This window comes from Echinops telfairi, unplaced genomic scaffold (genome assembly GCF_000313985.2).
Source record: "Echinops telfairi isolate 266 unplaced genomic scaffold, ASM31398v2 ScPeMD7_70;HRSCAF=299, whole genome shotgun sequence".
NCBI lineage: Eukaryota > Metazoa > Chordata > Mammalia > Afrosoricida > Tenrecidae > Echinops > Echinops telfairi.
The window spans coordinates 15,383,019-15,401,455 of record NW_022103968.1 but is presented as its reverse complement, the minus strand read 5'-3'; the positions used below and the strand labels follow the sequence as shown (position 1 = coordinate 15,401,455).

Sequence of the window (18,437 nt, the reverse complement as noted above, 5' to 3'; positions counted from 1 at the left end):
GTTCAATGTTGTTTCTTCTTGTCAGCGATCACTGAAGACCAACTGAAACCACCGCCAGTGTTACCGGATGAGCTGGAACGACTGCCCATGCTGCTGGCGTCTTTGTCGCCGCTGCTTCCGCTGCCAGCCTGGTCTAACCTTCTTCGAGCTGGAGGACAAAGAAATGGGATTCCTTGAGACAATCATTAGGACAACTCACTCCTGCCATCTCTGACTTTAACAGTTAAAATTAGACAAAACATCTTAGACAAAAAACGTCACAGGTGACAAAAGAAAACTTGCCTACAAAGGGCAGAGAAGAGGGATTGAAGTTGGCATCCATATAAAATGACATCTGAAAATGTCCGTACACCCAACGATTCAACAGCAATTGACAACGGTCTCACTTAGGTGGGCTATACATTAACTTTGGGAGTTGAAGTTACTAACTTCAAGCAGTCCTGAGAAATGTGGAAGATCCCCACAGTTACAGAACACGCTTCAGTTCTCCCCCACCCCAATCTCCCTTCAGTTACATCTGCATGATCGAAGTGATTAATGGCAACTATCTGAAATGATCCAGTCACTAAGTACTAAACTTCATTGATCTTATTACCGTAAGCCACTCACTCAGCACTCACTGCCATCAAGTGATTCCAACGCAGTGGCCCTGGACAACAGAACTGTCCCTGTGGGTTTTGAGGCTCTAATCTTTACGAGAGCCTCATCTTTCTCTCGTGGAGTAGCTGAGAGAGTTGAGCTGAAAGCCTTACAGTTAGCAGTCTAATGAGTAACCCATTATGCCACCAGGGCTTGTTTGTCACAAATAAAGCAGGGGGCTGGGTGGAAGAGCAGAGAAGGGTAAAAATCCTGGAGACACATGTATTTGTGGACCCTACACACTTAGCCCAGGGACCTAATAACATGAACTTTTAAATAAAAGAAACCTGGAGTCCAGTCTTAGCCATCAGTTATAAACCTTTCCAGGTCTTTTCTGCAAAAATGGTGGCTAACATCAATGATTTCTAAGTGGTTTCCAAAGTACGGGATAGGTTCCCTTGAAGATGGAGCTGGGCAAAAGCATTTACAGTGAACCCTCGTTTATCGCGGTTAATCGGTTCTAGACCCTACCGTGATAAATGAAATTCTGCGAAGTAGGATTCCTTATTTGTAAATCAAATATTTTCGTAGTTAGAGCATAGAGGACATGAAAAAACACCCTTTAGTCACCATTACACTCGTATTATCCAATTTATTAAACGAAAAAGGGAAAATACAGTGAAACATTTTGGACGTTACAATTATCATTTATTATTTATTATATTATTTATGGCATCTAGTTTACAGTATTACATATTTCACATACAGTATTATTATACATAGTTCTTACAAATACTGTAATCAATAGCCTATGAAATGACTTAAGGGATGTACTCTACAGGTGGGTTGCCGTCTTTTTCCTCTGAAGGGGCGCTTATTTTTATTGTCAGAAGGCTTAGAAGAAGCAGCTCGTTTAGGAGCCATCATAGGGCTTAGATAAAATTTCTTAAAAATCGCAAACAATTACAGTACACTGTAAAAAGCAAAAATGCATCTGATACGTAGCTCCGATACGTAGCGATGCAGACAGAAGCGTGTACAGTATGAGCCAATCAGTGGCAGTAATGACAGAGCATGCGCTGTTACGCAAAAACCGCGATAGAGTGAAGCCGCGGAAGTCGAAGCGCGAAGTGGCGAGGGTTCACTGTACAGGGAAAAGTGGGAAGAAGGCATCAGAATTTATATTTAGTCCCATCCTTTGAAAATTTGATACATATATTTTTTCTAATGCACTTAATGTTGAGTAGTGTATGTTTATCCTCTGTAACAACCGTACCTGATTTGGGGAACAAATGCTCAAATGTAACTGATAGGAATATGGGATCCATAACAGACAAATACTCGGAAGCATGTTCCAACCCTCCCACCCTTTGGTTCTCTGAGTAGGGGGCAATCAGTGCAGAAGACAGGCTATGGCATTGCAAGAAGTTAAGCACTTTGGTCTAAGAACATTAGTACATTAAAAAGAACATGTCTCTCCAACCATCATGTAGTAGAAAATACACTTTTCTACAAAACCCTTAATTTAAGAAGGAAAGATGGATGGATGGACGGGAGGAAGGGAGGAAGGAGAAGAAACTACTGAGGCCGAAGTATGGAAGAATTGTATACCCTGCTGAAGTTGTTTGGTAAGATCTTTGATGCTAGAAGCATGTTTCCGCCTCTGAGTTACTAACTCGTCTTTTAGCTCTTCTACCTGCGTGCTTAATGTCTGAACTTCCGTTTGCCTACAAGTGAGCTCAGCTTGTAGGGTCTGGACTTCCTCTTTCCGCAGTTCTTCCTCTTTCAGCAATCGACTTTCCTGAGTAACCAAAGAGACAAAACCAAACAAAATTGTCAATTTTCATCTCTTCCCATTCATTTTGGTCAGTGTGCCGTCTCAGGCCCTGACAGGAGCGTGTCCCCCCACCGTCACTCCTGACCAGGTTTTGTTTGCAAGGCCACTCAGCGTCCTCACAGAGCAAAGCGGGGCATAACCCAATGGGCAGGGCCACCAGTGCGCTGGCCTCTGAATTACTCGGTCCTAAAGTCTCAATATCGCTGTTATGAACGAGAATGCCCTCATAACGCCACAGCAGTATGCCGTGTTTGAAACAACGAACACAAAACACAGGCACTTAAAGTACCATGTTAGGGTGCAGTGCAATCCCAGGTGGAAATGACAGACAGCCTTGATTCTTCTATTCAAATGAAGGGTTTCCTTGTATTTGTCTCAGAATATCAAATCTTACGCTAAATGACACCATTCAAAAAGACAACGGACATTTTGTATGGCATCTGTCATTCCTTGGGGGAGAAGAGCCTGAACCACCCCCTGCCGTTCGTGTGCTGCCTGTGCGTCTTACTGTTTTTCCTCAGACGCTGCCGGCAGAGTCCTACTTACCAAATGAGCACTGGTCTCGGTCATTTGTTCACACTGGCTGTGTAACTGGCTCTCGCTGCAAGACAGCTGGTCACAGTGAGACTGCAGCGCATTGCACTCCGACTGGAGCTGCGCGTTCTTACTAGTCAGCTTCTCCGTGAACAACAGGAGCTCCGACTCCCTGCTCCTGCTGCCCTCGATGTCTTTCTGGAGGTCACTCATGGACGCATTAAGACTGTCCACCTCTTCCTTCAGAGTTTCAACTTCCTGCTGAGCTCTAGAACCAGAGTACATTTAAGAAAAAGTTAAATCAGTAAAGGACATTCCATTAGCGGCTCAAGCATTCTCATCAAACGGAATGCATTTTAAGGGTACTTTCATTCACTCATCCAAATATTTATGGATGCAAAAGGAGCCTGGGTGGCACACTGGTTAAAGTGCTTAGCTGCAAATGGAAAGGTGGGTGGTTCAAACCCACTATCTGCTCCGCAGGAGAAAGAGGAGGTAGTCTGCTTCTGTAAAGGTAACAGCTTTGGGATGGTTCTGGAAAGTTCTACTCAGTCCTACAGTGCTGCGTTGAGTCAGAACTGACTAGAGAGCAATGGGTTTACTGAAGGTAAGCCAGGAATGAAAAGCGGTGGGTATAAATGAACAGCGATGTAAGTTAACAAGTCCAGCCTGGCCCCTGCTCTGTCTAAGAGGCCTTTGAGTCAAGTATAGAAATAATGAATATGATGACATTTAACGATGACGGCATCTAAACAATGGTGTTGAAATGATGCGGGTGCTGAAGAATTCTTCCTATAAAAGGCCAGATGGTGACCATGTAGGCATTCACGTCACGTAGTCTTTATTGCAACAGTTCTACTTTACAGCCTGAAGTCATCAGGCAGAAACAACACGGAAAGGAATGAGCGTGGCTGGCTCTCCCTGTACATGCAAAAACAGGTGGCGTGCTGGATGTGGCTCAAATGCCACAGTTTGAGGAGCCCTGGACTCAAAGCAAAGGCAGAGCCGGTGGGAGAAAAACGATGCCCAGGGTAGAGGGAACAGCATGTGCTCAATCAGGGAACATACTGTACCCCTGGCGAACAACACAGGGCTCGGGATAGAGGAGATGATCATCATGCATGCAGAAACTGCGAGGAGAGGTGGAAGGGAGAAGCAGGCACAGGTCATGAAGGGCCTGACAAGCCACATGAAGGTGTCTGAATGCACTAGGCTGTCCTCGAGGCCATGGGAATCAGTGAGAGGCCTCACTGCACAGATGAGCTTTCCAAAGGGATGGCACTATTTTGCCTGCCCATGTAAGACAGGCATGGGAAGCACGCCTAGGAGAAAGCAATGGGACCGATGGCTCTGGAGGGACTTGGGGGAAGGAGCAGGAACAAACAATGCCACACAGGGGATAGTAAGGGACTTAAAAGCATCAACAGGAGGATGTAGATCCCCGTGGTGTTGAAGCAACAGCAATCTAGCTGAGAGGAATGACTATGAGGCAGAAGATGGGCGAGCGTGGAGGGGCAGGAGGAAGGTAAAAGGAAACAGACGAAAGATCTAGGATGCAAAGCTTTGGATAGAGGTGTACACCTAGGTGTTCACTTACATAAATATATTGATTCATAAAAACAGAGATATTGGCCTATGTACATACATGAGGATGTGGATGGATTTTAGGTTTCTGTTCAAGCCCTCCCCCAACACGAGAACACTTTGTTCTAACAACCTGGCATTCTGTGATGCTCACCCTCCTGACACCATCGCGGAAGACAAAATGGGTGCATAAGCATATGTGGTGAAGAAAGCTGATGGTGCCCGGCTATCAAAAGATACAGTGTGTGGGGTCTTAAAGGCTTGAAGTTAAGTAAGTGGCCATCTAGCAACTAGCATCTAGCAACAAGCTCACGTGGAAAAAGCACACCAGCCTGTGCAATCATGAGGCGTTGACAGAATCAGGTAACAGGCACCAGAAGACCCAAAACAAACAAAACACATTGTTGAGAACAAGAGCAGTTGGAACAGAGGCCCAAAACCCATCTGTAGACAATAGGACATCCCCTCACAGAAGGGTCACGAGGAAGGGATGTGTCAACCAGGGTGCAGTATAGCACTGTTGAAACACATAATATTCCTCTGGTTCTTTGAGGCTTCCTCAGCCCCCACTATCATAACCCCAGTCCTGCCTTTCCGTTCTGGCTAGACTGGATCATGTACACTGGTACAGATAAGAGCTCACGACACACAGAATCCAGGTCAGATCAACCCCTCAGGTGCAGAAATGGGTATAGCAATAGCAGGAGGGTAGGGGTAAGGTGGGAGGAGGAGGGGAAGAACGGGGAACTGATCGCAATGATAGACACATAATCCCCTCCTCCCACACAAGGAGGTGAACAACAGAAACGTGGTTGAAGGAGACAGTGGTTGAAGGAGACAGTGGTTGGTATAAGACATGAAAACAACACTAATTTATAATTTATCAAGGGGTTACGAGGGTAGGTGGGAGCTGATACTAAGGGCTCAAATAAAAAGTACAAGTTTAGAAAATGATGATGGCAATATATGTGCAAATATGCTTGATACAATTGATGTATGGATTGTTGTAATAAAATGATTTTTTAAAAAAGATGACACTAACTGCAGTCAGGAATGGATAAGAGGGGAAGCAAGCCAAACAACTAGCTTAGAAGCTATTGCAGTTCTCCAGAGGGCAGCCGGCAATGGTGTGGACTAACAGCAGTAGCAGTGGAAACGGAAAGCAGTAAACAGATGTGAAAGCGCTCAAAGAGAGGCTGGCCATCAACAATATTTTCTGCATGGTCAGATGCTGGAAGGGACAAGAAGGGCCCAGGATAACTCTTGGGCACCCAAGTTGGACCATTAAGATGATAGGACACTGGCTCTCCTTGGGTCAGCTCCAACTGGAGAAGCTCGTTTATGAGAGGACAGGTGAGCGCAGCCATCAGGGCTGGGGATGCTGTGAAGGTCCTGCAGCACCAGGTGAGAATTACTGGGATCATACACGGCAGCGTCAGGCGAGCACGAAAAAGGCAGAAGGTGAAGCCTGTGGCCAGAAAGGTGGTGGAAGACCGGGAGCAAGTGGTGAACGGGAAGCCACCAGAAAGGAGGGAGGGAGTGTGGAGAGGGCAACTAGATTCAGAAGAGCACAAGACTTTCTTCCATGACCACAGATGGGAGGAAAGAGGAGCAGCAAATGCATACTCTCTATGGGAGAAGTGGAGAGAGCCTTCAGCTTCCGGCCCCCGTAATCTTTTTCTGAGACGACATCAGCATCTGTCAAGAGTAAGTGAAAAAGTAATGGGGTGGCCAGAAGTGTGGCGACTCAGAGAAGGCTTGGAATAGATGTTGGCAAGGTGCAGGGGAGGCTCTGATCAAGGACATACGGGAGGACTCGAGGGGCCTTACAATCTCAGAGAAGTGGATGGGCTCAGATTTACAGCAGCGCCAATCTAGTGGGTGGTGGGGATTTCTTTAGCGACACTCAGCAGCGTGGGTATCTGTGAGGCCTCGAAACGAAGATATTTGGATTCACTGTGAGTCCAGGCTCTGCCAGGAACAGATTGAGACGGTTTAACTAGCTCATTGTGTAAGAGGCCCGGAGTGATGTCAGCTCCTGTCTTTGGGTTCCGTCATTACAAACATATTATCGACCTTTAAAGAAAAAGTACTGTGCATGCCTAAGACTTTGAAAGCTAAGGAACAGACTTAACCTGATCATCCTTTTAGAAATTGCTTCCACCAATGTTCAAGGAATATAAACTTTGATTTTTAGAAGTCATGATAGACACTTAAAAATACTTCCAAAAAGTGAAACCAAGACAAAAATTAAAAATAATTCCCCCCCCTCAAAACAACTGCATTTAGTCCAAATCCTGAGAAGAGTAAGAACTCTTCTGCATTGGCATAAGCAGAAGCTCATTTTATACCTTTGAAATTGCTCCTGTGTCTGATCAGCAACTTTCAATTTGTCCAGTAAATTCTGAATTTCAGCTTTCTGGCGATTAATGATTTCCTTATATTTTGATAATTCATCTTCTGTTCTTAGTCGTTCATCTTCTAGACATTTCACCTATGAAATGATCAGAACCAAGTTAAAGTACGAGCAGTATCTCTCAATCCCCTGTAAACTGGTTTCACAGTGCCAACAGTAATAATCTGAGTTCTGAGTCAGTATTCAAGGGTCGAGAAACCCTCAGCGAGATGAGCTGGCGCGGTGACTGCGGCTTCGGGCTCAGACACAGACGCCAGGGACAGCGCAGGACTGGGCAGGGTCTCACTCCGTCACGCAGAGGGCCACTGAGGCAGCACCTAACAGCAACTCGGCGGTCCTGGGCGTTAGGCTCAGCGCTCTCATGATTTAGTCACAGGAGCTTAAGCATGTCCCTTTGCTCTTTCTCAGTCTCCAGATCCTCACCTGAGAAGGGAGGATACCTCTCTACCCACCTCAAGAGAACGGGCCTGGAAAAGAAATAGGGAAGTACATAATATACCCTGTGATAGTTCTGGACAAGTGTGAATTATCGGAAATTCAAAGAGGTACTTTAAAAGCCTTAGTTTGAAGTAGATGCATGCTACACACTGATCCCACGTTTCAGAGTCATCTAGCAAACCAACCAAGCGGGGAAATGGGGCACTAAGAATACTGGATCCAAAACTGAAAAAAATGTTGTAAATTTGATTGTGGTGATAATTGTGGCACAACTCTTTTCAATAAATTTAAAGCATTCAATTGTACGGTATATGCCAGGGGTCCTCAAACTTTTTATACAGGGGGCCAGTTCACTGTCCCTCAGACCGTGGGAGGGCTGGACTATAGTTAAAAAAACAACAACAAAACTATGAACAAATTCCTATGGGCCCGGGATGAGTCGGCTGCTAAGCAGGACAGGCAGCGGCAGCAATAACACCGGGCGGGCTGGCAGTTTGAGGACCCCTGGCTTATGCCAATGAAACTGTTAAAACAAAAAACACCCCTCACTTCCCTCAAGTCAATTTTGACTGATAGTGACTCAACAAGACAGGGTGGAACTGCCCTTTGAGTTTGAGACATTAAATCTTTACAAGAGTAGACAGCCTCATCTTTATCTCTAAGAGAGGCGGGTGAGTTCAAACCACTGGCCTTGTGGTTGGCAGCTCATTTCTCTGCCACCAGGGCTCTCTTTCAGTCATACTCATATTAAAGAGGCTAAACAATAAAGACGATAAACACTGGACAGATTGTTAGAAATTAAAACAGTATCCACCTAAGCCTATTAAATATACTCAGGAGAAATAGTCTTCCTATTGTTTTTCTGACAATAGTCTTCCTATTGTTTTTCTGACATCCACTGTTCTAAGGTCCAACCACCTTACACGGATGTCCTGAGGAGCCTCCCCGTAGATCCGAGGCCCATGGATAAGTTAAAGACAGCCAATGTGCTCTGACCCAGGTGTGCTTGGCAAACATGTCACGGGCTGAAACTGAGGACGCCTCACTCCACTCAGAACGTATCTGTTCTAATCCTGAGTGGTTTCACTTTGGGAAACTTGCAAAAAACTATCTCTCCCTTTCCGTTAAAAAAAATCAAAATGAAAAGCAGCATTTACCCCGTGGCTGGACTCACAGCTATTGATGAATTACCTTTGTTCTCAATGTCCGCAGCTCATCCATGCCCTCCTTAAACGTTCTCTTCAGGTCCTCTAGTTCCTTGATTTTGGCATGATGCATCTTGGAGAAGGTTTAGGAGGAAGCACAAATCATTAATCACTACACCAAGTATAACATGCATTGTCTGCTTCTCCAGAAAGTCCTTAAAACACACAACAATACATACATCCAGGAAGCGTATTCCCTGTCTGCATATAATAAGAACTACTCACCTCTAGCTGGTCAGATTTTTCTTGCATTTGCTTTTCAAGTTCTCCTTTTGTGACCTTGAGCTTTGCATCAAGCTCATTCGATTTAATTTCTTCAGACTCCTAATGAAATGAAGGAGCAAGCATGGCTTAGTTTTAAGGTTTTATACTTTGAAAAGTGAAGAAGGTGCACAACTCCATTGGTCTGCGAAGCCCAGAGAGCTTGTTAGGTATCTAAAGATGAGTGCCCCCCACAAGGCAGAGCATGTAGTTCAGTTTGGTATGGACAAGGGATGATGATGTAATACAACGTGGCCTGGCTGGTTGATTCCAGTTCTACATTTCCTGGTCCTCTTTCATTCTTCTGCCACTTTCTGAGGTTTTCATTTAGTTGAAAACTTTTCTAATAGGCTCTCTATTGAAGCTGCATATGCTTCCACATAGCGGATCACCTGGTTTACTTAACTGCCCTACCAAATCCATTCTACACTTCAAACACTGCGGGTGCAGAACTTTCATGAGGCAAGCCTTCTGATGGGCAGCATCAGTAAGATGTCTATTTGAAAAGAGAGGAGCTGATATCAAGGGCTCAAGTAGAAAGTAAATGTTTTGAGAATGATGAGGGCAACAATTGTACAAATGTGCTTGACAGGATGGATGTATGGATTGTGTTAAGAGTTGTACGAGCCCCCGATAAAATGATTTAATTTAAAAAGGAAAGAAAAGAGCAGCGTACCTGATAGGTTTTAATCATGTCCTGGCAGTTTTTTCTTATCTGTTCTGCTTCTTCCTTGGCTTGGGTTAACTTTGTTACCGTTTCTCGGAGTTTATCTTTGGTTTCCTGCATTGATATGAAAACAATGGTCACAAGGGTGTGGGAAGAGTTCTGGTCCTGGCACTGCCCTTGAGGGGTCTGATACAATTCAAGTACTAATATTCGATTTCTGCCAAAAACTTGAAAATTCAGTCCGTAGTTAATTAATAGCCATTAAAGTTTAATCTATAAATTGGAAGCGGATTTCTAAAAGTTATTCACTTTCATTTCTGGTAAGACAAGAAAACCAAAGTGTTAATTCTTAGCACATACATTAAAAAAAAAAAACCTTTGGTTTCTAATTGTAGTAACTATTCTAATTGCTGTAATTTGGTTTCTGTTCCTAACTAGTCTCTTAATAGAGCAATTCGGAAGGTTTGCAGAAACTCTCATGAAATCCAAGGACTTTTCCTGGGGTTTTCCTTCAGACTTACCTGCTTTGATTCTTTCTGACCACCTGGGCAGTTACTTTCCTTCCTCTCATTCAGCACATAACAATGTCTGCCATCTAGTTCCCTGCCATCTCCTCCAGGGATTCCTACTTCCTGCCCGTGCCCTGCAGCAACTACTCCACAATTCCCGTTCAGAGAACCCATCCAGCCTCCCGGTTCAGGCTAGCATCTGGGATGCAAAGGAGAATTTAGTGATCACTGCCTCCTAGTGGCTTTCCCTGCTTATTCCTGATAGACAGAGGTAGACGCTTCTACCCTGCCTTCCCAGACAGAATCCAAGGCACCGAACCATGGCTTAGGTTTCCTCCATTAAGCAGACACTTCTGAACTGTTTTCTCCCTCTATCCGCACCTTTCTAATAACTGTTCAATGACTATTTTAAATGACTGAAGGTGAGCCCAGGGGGGAGTTCTTCCTGATGGCTCTTTCCCTGTCTGTAGTTTCTTTAGACACACCTGGGGCACACATACTGCAGATCTCTGCATCTTGTCTGCTACTGTCTCTTTCTCCAAAAACCAAGCTCACTAAGGTGGGTGGGGACTTTAGGGAGCCCCCTATGGGTTTCCGAGACTTTTGTTTACGAGTAGAAAGCTCCAGCTGGTGGGTTTGAACAGCCCACTGTGTAAGCGCTATACCACCAAGGCTGTTGGGATCTGTCTCCTTAATTCAGGGCAAGGACTCTGCTGGGTTCCTCCTCTTGGCGCCACTTTGTTTCCTTCTCTCAAGGGCCACGGTCTTGCACTGTGTATCTACTATGTCTGGAAACCTCTGTCTGTTCTGCTTTGTCTTCATTTCCCAAGGGAGAGGGCAAACCTGGTCCCTGTTACTCCATGAAGCAGGGCCATATCACAATTAATCATGTATCCTTTTATCCAGAGACTAACACTCCTGCCCACTAGACACATGCAGAAAATGGGTCACCCAGATCCCATCCCTGGACCTTCGTAGAAAGTTCTAGGTTTTCTCTGGCTTTTCTGTCCTTCACATCATCGGATACAGTATTGTGCCCACACAAAGACCTACTAACCTACTGCTGGCTGGCAAATGTCTTTCCTTAATAAAAAACTGGCAGACTTCTATTTTCCAAATACCAGGTCAATACAGCTGTTACCTTCATTAGCAAACAAACCCCTCCTCCAAGTTGCCTTCCGCCTTGCCCCTCTCCTCTACCCAACCTTCTAGAGCAACCTGTGGGTCTAGACCCCTTTGGAAGTCAAACGACCCTTTCACAGGAATTGCCCAATTCATAACAGTAGCAAAATTACAGTTATGAAGTAGCAACGAAAATAATTTTAAGGTTGGGGGTCACCACCACATGAGGCACAGTAGTAAAGGGTCTTGGCATTAGGGACGTTGAGAAGCACTGTGCTAGAGGATCTGGTTTCAGCTGATCTCAAAGTTGCCGCAAGTATCTGTTACCACCATTCTTTAAACCCAGGTGGCTCGCAGGTGAACTCTGCATCTGTAACTCGTCCATGTTCGTATCTCTTAGAGGCGTTAGGCCCAATCTTAGTGCACGAGACGAGGCCGGTCCACAGGCATCACAGAGAACCACAGGTCACTATTGAAGCGTCTCAGGTCATCAACAGCTTTACCGTGCTGTCGTCTCGATGGGCTTTTGGATTCCTTGTTCCGTCAGGCCAAATTAGCAGAATTTCCACAAGCGTTCCTCGTCCTGCGTGAGCTTGGGAGCTGTCCCCCTTTCGGGTAGCTCCTCCCTCCCTCTCCTTCCTTGGCCACAGGTGCTGGCTGACCAGCACTCAATCTCTCTCTGACCACTGTCAATACAGTAACTTGCCCTGATAGTAGTATATGTAAATATAAGGTTACTACGAGCCCTGTGGACTAAGCACTAGTTCATATGAGTCTCTATCGTTTTACACAATATCATTGAGTCTGTTTTTAAAAACATGGCAACTGATCGTTTCTACGACCTTTCCCTTGTGTCTCAGTCCTATTTCAGGGTTGCCCATAGAGTGTGACGGCCTCTACTACAAGCTCAGTTAGTGCTTAGAGCGATGGCAACAGGCTCCAGCTTTGATTTTGCTTTATTTTTCCATGGTTTCTGATAGTCAATAGATCAGCGGTTCTCAACCTGTACGGGTCGCGACCCCTTTGGGGGTTCAAAGACCCTTTCACAGGGGTCACCTATGAGCATCGGAAAACATATTTCCGATGGTCTAGGAACTGAGACACCACTCCTCTACTCATCTCCAGGCGGGTCTGCCCACATGCAGATACGCCCATATACGAGCACCTGGCATGGACTGTGACCCACGCTACACCATGCCAGGTACACATCAGGACAAAATTTTATTTGTTATTAGAAATAAATATTTCACAATATATAATTACATATTGTTCTGTGATGAATCCCTATGTATTAATTATATTCAATTTGTAACAATGAAAATACATCCTGCATATCAGATATTTACATGATCGTTCATCACAGTAGCAAAATGACAGTGATGAAGTAGCAACAAAAATAATTTTTAGGTTGGGGGTCAGCACAACATGAGGAACTGTATGGAAAGGTCGCGGCCTCAGGAAGGTTAAGAACCACTGCAATAGACACAATATCAAGGGGATCCAAGTCATAACAAATACATAAGGAAAGTTATTCTAGCCTTAAAATCTTAATTATATTCAAATTGGAAATAATATTTATTATAAGAATCATAGCATCTTTGATATTTTAAATTTTTCTCTTGGTTGAAAGTTTTCTTTTGGTAGTCTTTAGATTCTGCCCTCTCCATTCAGCCCCGCCCCATGACCATAATATAAAATGTAACATTAAAAATGCTGAAAGAACCAGGATAATTTGGGATTGTAAATGGTAAAATATAACATTCCAATGAATTTGAAATGTGAGGCACCAAAGGAAGTATTCTTTTTACAAACACCAAATATCCTGGCCCAGGCTGTTTGCCTCATTAACTGTTACCGTATTTGTTCTTCAAGTTGATTCTAAGAAAGGTTTGACTGATTGCAGTCACTTACCTTGTGTGAATCCATTTCAACTTTCAATTTGTTCTGGGCCCATTTTACTTTGATGAGGTGCGAGTTGATATCTTCTTTCAGTTTATCCAACTCTCTGAGGAGTCTAGTTGTTTCGCCTTCCTAAAATAACAGCACCAGGTCATATTTTTCACGTAAACAACCCACCAGTTATGTACGTTGTCTACGGCTGCTTTCCAGGCCCAAGGGCGGGGCGGGCTGCAGCACCGACCGACCGACCCTAAGCCTGCAAAGCCTACTGAGGGTTTCTCCTCTGGCCCTTTCTCTTTGTCCACGGGCCCTTACTTCCTTCCCCATCCTTCACAGTGACGAGCCTCCGGGGAAATTTCATCAATTCTTGACACGGCTGCTTGCTTGCTTGTTCTCTGGTTAAAACGAGGTCTCCTTTAAGTCGCTCTCCAAGCAAGAATCATTGCACAGTTTGTGAGGATAATTTTGGAGAAATTTCTCCAATCCCTTTTCTTCCATTTATCAATTAATTGAAAGGCTTCTTATCTTTCTTGCAAAAGGACTGTATCTCTCTACTTTTCTATTTACGCCATTACATTTCTTCCAAATTTTAAAGTTACATAAAACTGATTCAAAGTTCAAATTATAAGAGGGCAGTGAAATAGCCCAATCAAATTAATAGACATAAATATGGCTTGCATTTGTATTTTAGCTAACTGGCTGTGTGTGAGCACATGCCTATCTTTATAATTCTTCCCAAGTGGCTGACACTAAAAGGGAGAGATGAACAAAATTTGCTTTGTCAAAATTCTTGAGAACATTTCCAAATTAAAACTTAATAACGAAAAACGAACATTCATCACGCAAAAGTGATAATGCAGTAGGACATGACCATGCCCCACCAGGCTGCTTTGAATCACTGGGGCGCGGAGTCACTCTGTAGCTATCTGAGTCTTGGCCAGCCTCCAAGGGCATGTTTTTCTGTAAGAAACATATCAAAGTGTTCCTATAGTATGATTTTTCATTAAGATCAAAGTTAACTAAGAAGCAATATATGTAGCTACCTTCAAAACCTCTTTTGCAGGCAGTTGAGAATGAAATATACCAACTACATAAAGGAATATTAAGTCTGTCAAGATATCAGAATGCCGACAACATTCACATTCTTCAAAAGTACACTAGTAGAGGAACACAATGCCATTATGCTTTACCAGGCTGTGTTACGATGACTTGATTAAACAGGGCACAACGAAGAGAGGACACGTCAACACTGGACAGAAACAGCAGAGGGATGGATACCTTTGTCTCATACAGCTGGTGCAGCCTTCCTTTCTCCTGAGAAAGCTGCTTAATCCTGTTAGTGTTTTTCTCACATTCCTTATTCGCATCTCTAAGTTTCCTTTCAAGCATCTCTTTTTCCTTTCGGAGGTCTAATGACTCCTTCTCCCCTCGGACATACTTCATCACCATTGCTTCTTTTTCCTGGCGAGCCTCTTCACACTGTTTGCTGGCCTGTGGGAAAAAAATGATAGCCAGAATTAATGACAACATATTTTTCAAACAATAAAAACAAACCGAAATAAGCTTTTCCCAGGATCTTCCAAATGTGTCTTTTGGTCGTCACACTGCATTTCTGGGATTATGTACCCACGCACTTTGAAAATAAAACGGAAAAAACTTAAGTTATAGAACAAAACCATGCATTAAACCATAACTCAGTCTCATCCACGTGTGCAGCCAGCCTTCGCTTCAGCAGACGCATTTGGTCTTTTCTGTGATTCCCCCATTGCCATGCTGGGTTCATCCAGGCCGTGGTCACCCAGAGGACACTGGCCAAAGTCAGCCCATGGGGACAGTGAGAGGAGATCTCGAGCCCACAGTCAGGTCAGGAATTAGAATGGAGACCTATTGTCCTACACATACAAATAATGCCCACTAGGGTCCCTACAGGGCTTCACCTTCAGTGAGAGGGTGGGCTCCAAAAAGTACCCCATTGGAATAAATGCTCCTAACAAGGTGCATCTGTTTCACCTGACCCAAGGGGAGGGGTTAATCTTCACAGTTCTGAAAATGAATCGGCGCAGCTCCACCTGCCTTGAAGTCTGAGGTTCATATCCATTCTCCCAATCTGGCCTGAGAAAAGGGAAATGCCAACCTGCACAATTAGATTGGGGAGCCCATGTGTAGGCTGGGTGGGGACATGTGTGTTTGCACTGGCCCTGCTGGGATTGAATGCAGCAAAGGATGGGATGGAAAGGGATGAGGCGGGGACTCCTTTCCTTGTGCATTCTACATGCATCCTTCATTCATTTCAGTTGTTCTTAATAAGAGTGTATTTATGTAGTGGTTTAGCATGTTCAGAATGGCTAACTTTTACAAGAGAGTAAAACTATTGCTCTTAATACACCACTGATGTCCAAAATGCTGTACCAGGGCTACTTTATTTTAATAGACAAGAAAAATCACGAGAGTATCAAGTTAAGAATGACAAGATGTGAAAAAAACACCTGTTCCATCCGATGGGCCATCTCTTTGTGTAATTGCTGAATTGCATTTTTTGCGGCAATATCTTGAGCTACTAGTTTATCTTTGGAAGCTTTAACTTCTTTATTCAGTTCCTCTATTCTTGATTCCAACTGTAAAGAAATTGAATTCCGTATTATCTGTAGGTATAGCACAGAGACCACTAGCACCTCAAAGAAGGACAAAAAATACAAACACGGGGGAAGCAGTGCAGGCAAACCAACAGTCAAGGTTAGCAACATCCCTCTATCCACTGGAATTAAGTTTTTATCCAGCAGAAGCAATCCTGATCAATTAAAGTGTGTATGGAAGCTCTAGAGCAATCACTAAAGAAATAATCAAAAGCCAGTTAAAAAAATCATCAGAGAAATTAGCACATTGCATTATAAAATATCCACTTAATACACAAAAGAAAGCAGAAGAACAGAGCAGATAGAGACAATTAAGAGACTCCTGCTACACCAGAATTTTAGTCTGGTGTGTCATTTTCTAAGTGCTAGCAAAAGAAAAAACAATTCCATTTTCTTTCTATTTTCAGTTTCTTCTTGAGAAAAAAAAAATCACCAATAAGCTGCTGAAAGGAGCCGCTGCGGTTTCCTCCCATCTGTTGAGTGTGGAACCTGACTGACCGCCAAAACAGTGACTCGGCCTATTTCAAAGGTTTCTGAGCACTGTAGAGTTCAAAGACTGATTTACATGGAGTGCATCTGAAGCATATAAAACTCAGGATTTAAAAACAAAGGATTTTTACAAATACAGTCACATGGCAACTATATAAAAGCGTGTTACTGTGCCAAGGCAAAAACAAGTGGAACTTCTGGTTATTACAACATGTTGACTTTGATTTGTATTGTACAATTTTCCGTGATAGGTGTGGAGCACAAGGAAAGACCCCTGAGGCTAACCCGTTTCTTTCTCATCCACCGAAGAACGCCATGGAGCAGCTGAGTTTTGCTCCCGGTCTATGTATTCACTGGTTGCTCCATGTAGTAGAACAGTGTAAGGCACCAAAGAGGGAGTATGAGAGAAAGAGAGAGAAGGGATGGGAGAGGGAGGGGGGAGAGGAGAAGAGACACAGAAAAAAAGAAAAAGAAAGGCAAGAAAAGAAGATAAGCTAGGGAAAACAGCTAGGCATACAAAATGATGAGCCAATCTTCACAGTATAAAACTCACACCATCGACTCAATTCCAATTCACAGAATGCTACAGGACCCTAAAGTAGAACTGCCCCTGGGGCTTCCGAGGCTGTAAATCTGACTAGAGCATTAAGCCTCAGCTTTTTCCTGGGGAGCAGCTGGTGGTTTCAAACTGCTGCTCTTGCGGTTTGCAGTCCCTCGCACAACCCATGGGACAATTCTAACGTCAGATATACACTTGTAAAGTATTTTGCTCCTTCCCTTCAGTGGCACAAGTAGTCTGACTGTCAAATCAACTTGCCTTTTACTCCCCAGATGTCTATAATATAAAATACAATCACATAGATCATTTAAAATGTAGGTTTTGTTTGAAAAATCTGAACATTCTTTTCCACTCTACAAAAAAAAACTGCTTTAAATATTAAATCGTTCTCTGTACTTAATGTCCATAATTTAACTTCCAAAAGTTCAATTTTTACACAACTCATCAGGGAGCATTTATTTTATAAATTACAATAAGGATATCAAGCATTTGCCTTTTTTACCTGTTTAATTGTGCTCACATGCTGCTTCTCTGTTTCTGTTCTTTTTTTAAGCTCTTCTCTCAAATTGTCTTTTTCTGAGCAAATATCTAAAATGAGCTCCTGATGCCGCTTGTTTTCTTTAATTAATCTAAAATATGAAAAGGGTAGTACAGGTAAAATATAAATAAAGATGGTGATGAGATGTGGAACAGAATCAATCTGCAGATTAGGAAGTAGATAGCAGTGATTAATAAATCAATATACCTAGGTAATCTTTTTGAGTTACACATTTTACTTTGCCTAAGATTCTCTGGCAAATAAGATTCTTTTTTTTCTTAGGAAATTGTGTACTTCAAATACATGAAATAAAGGATAAAGGAAACGACACCCGTTTAAGTACCTGCTTCTGGGAACCTCAACTATGTACTTCACCTCTTTGGATGCGCAATCCTAAACCAGAATCGACTGTGCTGCTCAGGGGACTTTGCTGCACATCTTGGTTGTTAGTACCCTGAGGTGCAGGGAAGTGGGGCTGCTACCACTGGTATCAAATGGGTCAAAAGCCACAAACTCACTGCCCTCGCGTCAATTCTGACCCTAACAACCCTATGGGACAGGGTAGAACTGCCCCTGAGGGTTTCCGGGACTTACTGTACATCTTCATGATTAAGGGTTTTCCTCTGTTTCACCTTGTTATTGTTGATTTTTTTTAATTAAAAAACTTTTTTTCTGTATATGAAATCCAGGATAGGTAGTTGAATTAATGGTTTCCTGGGGGCGTGGCCAGGGAGGGTGGGGAGAAACAGGGAGCTAATGGTGATGCGTCCAAGAATGAAAAAAATGTTCTGAAACCGATTGTTGTGGAGATGACTGGGTAACTCTTCTCAAGGCGACTTATTTATTTATTTATTTATTTATTTTTACAGGGGAGAGTGCGAACGCAGCCCCCCACTACCACAAACGATGCAGTCGAGTTCTCACATTTGGGGAATTCGCAGGGGTCAGCACATCCAGAGTGCAAGGGATAAGGCTCGTTCTGGGAAAAAAACCTTGGTGATCATGGCATCTCCCCTGCGAGGTAAGTATCTCTCGGGGTAATTTAACTACTGAATTGTATGATGTGTGAATTACATGCCAGTAAAACTGTTGAAAAAGAAAGAATACTGCATTTTTCATGACTTCTCATTTGTATTTGAATGTCTTAATTTTCATTATATCCTTCTT

The 18,437-nt window shown here is 43.5% G+C and overlaps 1 protein-coding gene and 1 non-coding gene across 3 annotated transcripts in view; both read right to left on the bottom strand.

Moving 5' to 3' along the window:
- The window catches only part of CCDC186 (coiled-coil domain containing 186), a 35,677-nt gene that overhangs the window by 2,643 nt on the left and 14,597 nt on the right, over positions 1 to 18,437 (bottom strand). Inside the window, exons 3-13 of one of the 2 annotated variants that reach the window (XM_045291344.1) lie at positions 17,235 to 17,361; positions 15,538 to 15,666; positions 14,330 to 14,542; positions 13,064 to 13,183; positions 9,531 to 9,635; positions 8,819 to 8,917; positions 8,580 to 8,666; positions 6,886 to 7,028; positions 2,963 to 3,218; positions 2,276 to 2,380; positions 65 to 148 (exon numbers count right to left, since the gene is read on the bottom strand). In XM_045291344.1, coding sequence (XP_045147279.1) covers positions 134 to 148; positions 2,276 to 2,380; positions 2,963 to 3,218; positions 6,886 to 7,028; positions 8,580 to 8,666; positions 8,819 to 8,917; positions 9,531 to 9,635; positions 13,064 to 13,183; positions 14,330 to 14,542; positions 15,538 to 15,666; positions 17,235 to 17,361 — 1,399 coding nt within the window. In that variant the 3' untranslated portion in view covers positions 65 to 133. Of the gene's footprint in view, positions 1 to 64; positions 149 to 1,697; positions 2,381 to 2,962; positions 3,219 to 6,885; positions 7,029 to 8,579; positions 8,667 to 8,818; positions 8,918 to 9,530; positions 9,636 to 13,063; positions 13,184 to 14,329; positions 14,543 to 15,537; positions 15,667 to 17,234; positions 17,362 to 18,437 lie in introns of those variants that run through there. The other variant, XM_045291343.1, reaches the window with a different exon arrangement.
- On the bottom strand, positions 18,137 to 18,299 carry LOC115870050. Its single transcript, XR_004046519.1, has one exon. It is a non-coding gene; the product is annotated as a U1 spliceosomal RNA (small nuclear RNA).